Source organism: Dasypus novemcinctus, chromosome 5, assembly GCF_030445035.2.
Source record: "Dasypus novemcinctus isolate mDasNov1 chromosome 5, mDasNov1.1.hap2, whole genome shotgun sequence".
NCBI lineage: Eukaryota > Metazoa > Chordata > Mammalia > Cingulata > Dasypodidae > Dasypus > Dasypus novemcinctus.
The window spans coordinates 122,938,719-122,945,978 of NC_080677.1; the positions used below are offsets into that span (position 1 = coordinate 122,938,719).

At 43.7% G+C, this 7,260-nt stretch overlaps 1 protein-coding gene across 1 annotated transcript; it reads right to left on the bottom strand.

The window, feature by feature from the left end:
• Positions 1–1,385: 1,385 nt before the first annotated feature.
• On the bottom strand, positions 1,386–2,330 carry LOC131278621 (olfactory receptor 9A4-like). Its single transcript, XM_058298053.1, has one exon. The coding sequence runs from the start codon at positions 2,328–2,330 to the stop codon at positions 1,386–1,388; it is 945 nt and encodes a 314-aa protein (XP_058154036.1).
• Positions 2,331–7,260: the final 4,930 nt, after the last annotated feature.

Below are 7,260 nucleotides of genomic sequence, written 5' to 3' on the forward strand. Positions count from 1 at the left end.
TGGGGCGGCTTGCACCCCGACGCTGACGGGGGGGGTTTGGAGGGGTCAGCTGGCTGCAAAGGCGTCTGAGGCTGCGGCAGACAGCCTCAGAGGGGCTCTCAGGCGTGGAGGACGCGCGGCGAGGGGAGAAAGAATGCCGCGGAGACCAGGTCTGGTACGCAAGTCCGGTTTATTGCGGAAGGGGACATAGCTTTATAGGGTTAGGGACTGCGTGGAAGGATTTGATAGGTGCGGGCGGGTACTGCTTCCTGATAGGTGATTGTAAGTGGTTGCTAGGCAGAGGGCTGGCGGAGAGGTTTGGAATAGGAGAGGGGAAAGGGGGAATGAGAGCTGGCCGGATGTTGGGCTAGGCGGGAGATAAAAAGGGGGAGGGCAGCACCAGCCAGCCGTTAGCAGCAAAGGCCTAGTCAGGCGTGGTCACCTTATCTAGGCCCAGTGGGCAGAGGCGGTATCACTTCTTGCCGCACCGTTTGCTACTGTGGCAAGCCGGGCGCCCTTCCTCCCACAGCTCTGCAAGTTGTCTGAAAAGAAATACTTGCTTTCAGTCTCGGTGAAACAGAGAATGCATTCTATATAATTAGTCATTTAACTCTTATTTGTCCCTAACCCCATATCCACTGCAAAGGGGAGAGGATTAGGTGGTACCTTAAACATTAACAAAATTATATTTTTGTCCCTAGTATTTTCATTTTCAACACCCACTTATATTGACAAAAAGAGAAGGATTCTTATCCTCAGAGCACCACTTAAGTTTGGTTCTGTGGCAAAATGTACAGAACACTACACATACTTTGCAGTAGCAGTGGGGCCAGGATAATATGATCTGCAAGCAGAAAAGGAGAGCCTTAGGATATTTTTAACATACATATGTATATCTTGTCAAGAAATTGCCAAAAATTAAAGGAAAAGATCTGGCAACAGTTGACAAAGCAACAAAGTGAGCATGTCTGATTATGACACCTATCTCATGCCACCTGTCTCCCTTCTTTCTATCTCCTCCAGAAATACATTTTCAGAGATTGATTATAAGAAAATTTATTGGGCTTATAATAGAACCTTTTTAAAAAATGTGTACTTTTCTTTTCTCTAGTTTCTGAAGCATCACAGTATATGCTTCCTTGACTTCAACAGTAGAAACAAATAAAAATTAAACTATAAGAAGGTAGTGGGCAGAGAATGGTTTCATTTGTACCTCCTTTGTTTACTTCCAAGAACTGAGTATTTGTAAACACTATCTGTTTTTTACAATGATGCTTCTAAAAACCAGTATTTGTACACCCTATCTGTCTTTTATAATGTTGTTAATGATAAGGAGTTGGGAATTTCTAGATTACTGATTAATCCATTATGAGGACCATTCCACTTAAAGCTGACTTAGAGAAGAACTAGTCTTTGAGGAGTAGACAGCAGCGTTTCACACCATCTCGAAGGACCTCTTTGACTTTGTCATTCCGAAGAGTGAAGATGAAGGGGTTCAGGAAAGGAGTTACCACTGAAACCAACAAGGATACTATCTTGTTATACTCAGCTGCTTGTGTTTGCTTGGGTTTCACATAAAGGAAAAAGCAGCTGCCATAGCCAATCACAACAAAGGTGAAGTGGGAGGCACAAGTAGAGAAGGCTTTCCTCTGGCCAGAGGCTGAGGGAATCTTGAGGATGGTGGAGATGATGTAGGTATAGGAGACAATTGTAGGGATCAAAGAACCAAATATAATGAAAGCAGCCATTAAAAAAAGGATAAATTCTGTGAAAAGTGTGTCATAACAGGAGAGTTTGAGCAATTGTCCTCTGTCACAGAAAAAATGATCTAACACGTTTGATTTGCAGTAGATGAGCTGAAATGTGGCATAGATTGGCCAGATTTGAAAAAGGAACCCAAAGACCCATGACACAGTCACCACACAGATGCAAGTGCAGCTGTTCATAATGATGTTGTACCTCAAAGGGTTACACACAGCCACATAACGATCCACAGCCATTGTGCCCATTAATACAAATTCTATGGTTCCCAAAGAAAGGTACAAATAGAGTTGGGCAACACATGCAGTCCAAGATATAATCTGCATTCCAGGGAGAAGCAATCCCCAGAGCATCATGGGGACAATAACTGTTGTGATTAGGATCTCCAGGACAGAGAGGTGACCAAGGAAGAAATACATGGGGGACTGCAGACGTTTATCAATACAGACAATCACAATGATAACTGTATTTCCCATTAATGTCACTGAGTAGAAGAAGAAGAATATAACAAAAAGGATGTGGTGTAGTTCTTGGGATCCATGGAAGCCCAGAAGGCAGAATTCAGTGGCACTAGAGAGATTGCCCATCATCCAGTCCTTGCTTCTGCTCCTTGAAAAATCTGGAGATCAAAAGAGTAGTAACATTGCTCTACATGTTGCTGTTCTCAAGAGGGAAAAGAAGGCAGATTCGCATGGGGAACCTTTCCAACCTTGTGATTAGGTGAGAAACCTTGTTACTGAAGTCTCTACGTAGCTAGGACTAAATACTAAATCATCTTAAATGTAGCAGTGAGGCTCCCATATTACTGAGCAGCTAGCTCTCAGGGATGGTACAGTCTCCTCTCTACTGGTGTAAGAAAAACCTTTTTTGTCTTTATCCCCAATATACGTGCCTTCTCACAGGGCACAGAAGCTAAGACCTTGTAAACTGGCCAGTTTTGAAACTGAGTCTGATCCTGGGATTGTCATACTTCCTCTTAAGCTAGCTATACTAATTCTTTCTCTTCACTAGATGATAAAATATCATTCCCAGTGATGTTCAAAGAACTTTAAATCCTGGCCCTCATTCCTACTACAGAGAAATGCCCAAGGGCCAGTACAGAGGAGATAAGGAGATTAAGACCAACATCCCTTCTTCTCCAGATTTCAAAATGCCCATATTACACAGAAGCAAGATCTCCAGATGAGAACACAGTTTGCTACTGTGTCAATCCCAAAGAACAGCTTGGGTAATTTCCCACAGCAGATTCATTCCTTTCTGGCCCCATTATCCCTACAAAGTCCTGGGAAGAAGGAAACCTGGCACTGACAAAAGGCAATCTTAAACCATAAGCTCTTTAGGATCCATGGATTACTCTTCACTTCATCCAGTCCATTACTCAAAAGCCACCTTCCTAATCACCTATCAAAAAATGGAAAGACAATTCATTATTGGACTTTAGCTTTCTTCATAGCATTTATTATTATTAATTGATATAACATCATATATTTAATTATTACATCCTTTCATTTAACATGAAATAAATGTAGTTATAAACAGAACAAATATACAAAGATAAGCAAGTATACTATATATGATCTGATTTTACTAATCATGCCATGGAGAAAAAAGAGGCAAGGTAGAGGGATGAAGATATGAATTGTATTTAATTATTGTCCATCTATGGCATTAAAATGTAAACTGCATGAGAGCAAGGACATTCCCATACTGGTATGTATGTGTGTGTGTATATAATATTTGAATCACATATGCTGGAATTGTTGGTAGATGATGGGTAAATGGTTGGAAAGATAGTTAGATAGGACATGATCCTGGCCTGGGCCATTTTGCCACATCTCCTCAATCCTACTCTTCTTAATTTCCCTTCTTGTTTCAAATTACCAATTACCCCTCTCCTTTCCCTTCCTAACACAATCCTTTAAAAATACTCTCTGTTTTTGTTTTTTGTGGGGTTTTGTTTGATTGTTGTGTTTTGGTTTTTGGTGGACAAAAAGGTTTCCAGGATAGAATGATTGAGAGAGTGCAGGGGTCTGCTTTTTCACAAACTATAGCAGCATGGGATGTAGAAAGCAGTGAAAGAAGGATCCTGACAAATTACAAGCAGCTGTGCCTATCCTTAGAAAGTTGAAGAGCTGAATCTGCCCTCTTCTCTGGAGGAGGGATTTAGATATGAGCTTATCCTCTCTGGAGTTCCCCTAGCCTATTCTTCAATCTCTGAGTGTCCTTGTTCTACAAGAGAGAGTCAGATCTAGACCCTCCCATGCTTATGTTTTCCTATTCTCTCCTTCATAGAGAACCCTTAAGAAAACATTCACCTCTTATGGAGTAGCTTCACCACCAATCACTTCTAATGCTGTCCAAGGCTCAGTTTGTGCCAAATCCCTGTCTGGCTAGTGCTAAACCATGCACAATGGCCAGAATGAGTTGCTGCTGCCTCTGCTCAGGTGAAGAAGAACACTGCCATGACAAAGAAGCCTAGGAAAAACTTCCAGAAACGACAGCACTGTGAGGAGCAAAAGGTCCCTTCCTCTCCTTTACATCCACTTCTTTCCTTCCCTTTCTCCCCAAAGAGACTTGGTACCTATACTTAATTAGCCCAGGTTCAGGGAGTCCCTAAGCAATCAGTTTGGGGAAAACAGAACAAAATTTTAGTTAGTCTCCTTTCTGGCCAATTAAGTTTCAGAAGTTTTGAAAGTTTTTTTTTAATAGAAAAACTTGAACTCTCAAGGCCACAGCCACTTTCTTTCAAGGTCTACAGCTAGGTTACTAGGCAATACCTCAAATTTTAAGCAGCTCATCATCAGTTCTTTTGTATCAGGTCCCCAGAGGATATTTTTGGCTGTTTGAAAGAAAACCAATCTCATCTTCCATAGGAAACTCCACAATTTGCTTCTAAAACATGCACCAAAATGCCCAGAGGCCTGTATATGGGTCTCAGTCAAATAGCCTTAACTTCACCAAAATGCCCTATGAAGACTGACGACCCCTTCACTCGCTCTGCAGAGGGTTCTGCTCTTATTGTATGTCATTTGGAATCCTGTGGAGAGGTTCTCCCCCTAAATCTGCATCCATACTTTGCTTATGTCTCAGCTTTCCACTCTTCTGAGTATATGTCCATCTGTATGATTTAAGCAAAGATTCTTTTTTAAAAAATTTTTTTTATTTTTCTTTCTTTTAAATGTTATATTCAAAAAATATGAGATCTCCATTTCACCACCACCCCACCCCACCCATGGCACCTTTCCCACATCAACAAACTCTTCCATCATTGCAGCACATCCACTGCACCTGGCAAATACATTCTGGAGAACCACTGCAGCACAAGGGCAGTGGTTCACATTGTAGTTCACACTCTCCCCCAGTCCACCCAGTGGGCCACGACAGGACACACAATGTCCAGCATCCATCCCTGCAGCACCACCTAGGACAACTCCAACTCCTGAAAATGCCCCCACACCATATCTCTTCTTCCCTCTCCCAACCATCAGCAGCCACCATGCCCACCCTCTTCACATCACTACTGCAATTTCTTCCCTTACTGATCACAATAGTTCCTCAGCAGAACACCAGTAAGTCCACTCTAATCCATAGTCTATTCCTCCATCTTGTGGACCTGGAATGGTTATGTCCAGTCCCCCTCTACATCAAGAAGGGGTTTAGATTCCACATGGATGATGGATGCAATTCTCCTGCTTGCAGATATAGGCACTCTTGGCTCCCTGTTGTGGTGGTTGACCCTCTTCATTTCCCTGTCAGCTGGCCAAGGTAAATCCAAGAAACCAGAGGGTAGGAGCTGCAAGTGTGCTGAGGCCCAGGGCCTGGCTGTCACATGGACAGTTCAGAGATTCAGGTCTCCTGAGTATACATCAACCCAAACGCCAACCACAGGTCTGGTAAAAGTAACAGAAGAGGCATGTGTAGAAAGGTTATATCTGAGTCCAACTCCATCACACTCAGGAAAACAAACTCCAAAGTAGGGCCAACTGACATGGCCCTGAACTCCAGGGCCATCTGCCATGACCATAGAACCTGTGGGTCTCTGCAGCCCTCAGGAGAACCAGCACCTGGGTTTCCATCTACCTTGGCTATCTCTGGTACCCTGCTGAGGCATGCATAAGCATCACCCCCTGATGACCTCCCAGCTCTTTTTTGGAGACTCAAAACCATATAAACTCATTTGTCCTTTCCATTTCCCCCTTTTTTTTTTTTTTTTTATTGACTTTGTAATAATGTTACATTAAAAATATATATGTGAGGTCCCATTCATCCCCACCCCCCCACCCCCCCTCTCCCCCCCCAACAACACTCGTTTCCATCATCGTGACACATCCATTGGATTTGGTAAGTACATCTTTGGGCACCTCTGCACCTTATAGACAATGGTCCACATCATGGCCCCCACTCTCCTCCATTCCATCCAGTGGGCCCTATGAGGATTTACAATGTCCGGTGATTACCTCTGAGGCACCATCCAGGGCAGCTCCATGTCCCAAAGACGCCTCCATCTCTCATCTCCTCCTGCCCTTCCCCATACCCATCGTCCACCATGTCCACTTTTCCCAATTCCATGCCACCTCTTCTATGTGGACATTGGATTGGTTGTGTCCATTGCACCTCTATGTCAAGAGGAGGCTCAGATTCCACATGGATGCTGGATGCAGTCCTCCCATTTTCAGTTGTAATCACTCTAGGCTCCACGGTGTGGTGATTGTCCTTCTTCAACTCCATCTTAGCTGAGTGTGGTAAGTCCAATAAATCAGATTGTAGGTGCTGGAGTCTGTTGAGGCTCAGGACCTGGCTATCACATTGTCGGTCCAGAGATTCAAATCCCCTAAATATATCTTAAACCCCAACGTTAACTGCACCTCCGGCACATTAGCATGAAAGACTTATGAAGGGAGATCCCATCTGAGTCCAGATTCATCACACATACACACCATTTCCAAAGAGGGGCCATCTGCCCTGATAGTTAACCCCATCGGCCATGACCATAACTCTCATGGGTCTCTTTAGCCTTCAAAGGAACCATTATCTGGGGGTTGTATCTGCTTTATCTGTCTCTCTGACTCTGCTCAGTTGTGCATGAGGGCAATCCTTCTGCCAGCCTCCAGACTCTTTTTTAGAAACTCGTAGCCATATAAACTCATTTCTCCTTTCCATTTCCCCCTTACTTTAGGTCAAACAGCATTTTAAAGTCATGGTATTTTATGTAGACATGGATATTCTGCTGATCCGCATTGAACCTTCTGTATAAGGTCCTTTTCCAGTTGCATCATCAGTTGGTATTTGATAGTGGTCCCTCGTTGCCAGGGAGGCTCATCCCCGGGTGTCATGTCCCACGCTGGAGGGAAGGCATTGCATTTACATGCTGAGTTTGGCTTCGAGACTGGCCACATTTGAGTAACATGAAGGCTGACAGGAGGAAATTCCCAGGCACAATGTTGCTCTAGGCCTTGTTCTTATTTTAGGTTTATCAGCTCACAAGCATAGTCATTAGCATCAGGGGCTCACCGTTGAACC

Excerpts from the sequence above, each read along its gene's own strand:
- LOC131278621 (XM_058298053.1), bottom strand. The coding sequence starts at position 2,330 with ATGATGGGCAATCTCTCTAGTGCCACTGAATTCTGCCTTCTGGGCTTC.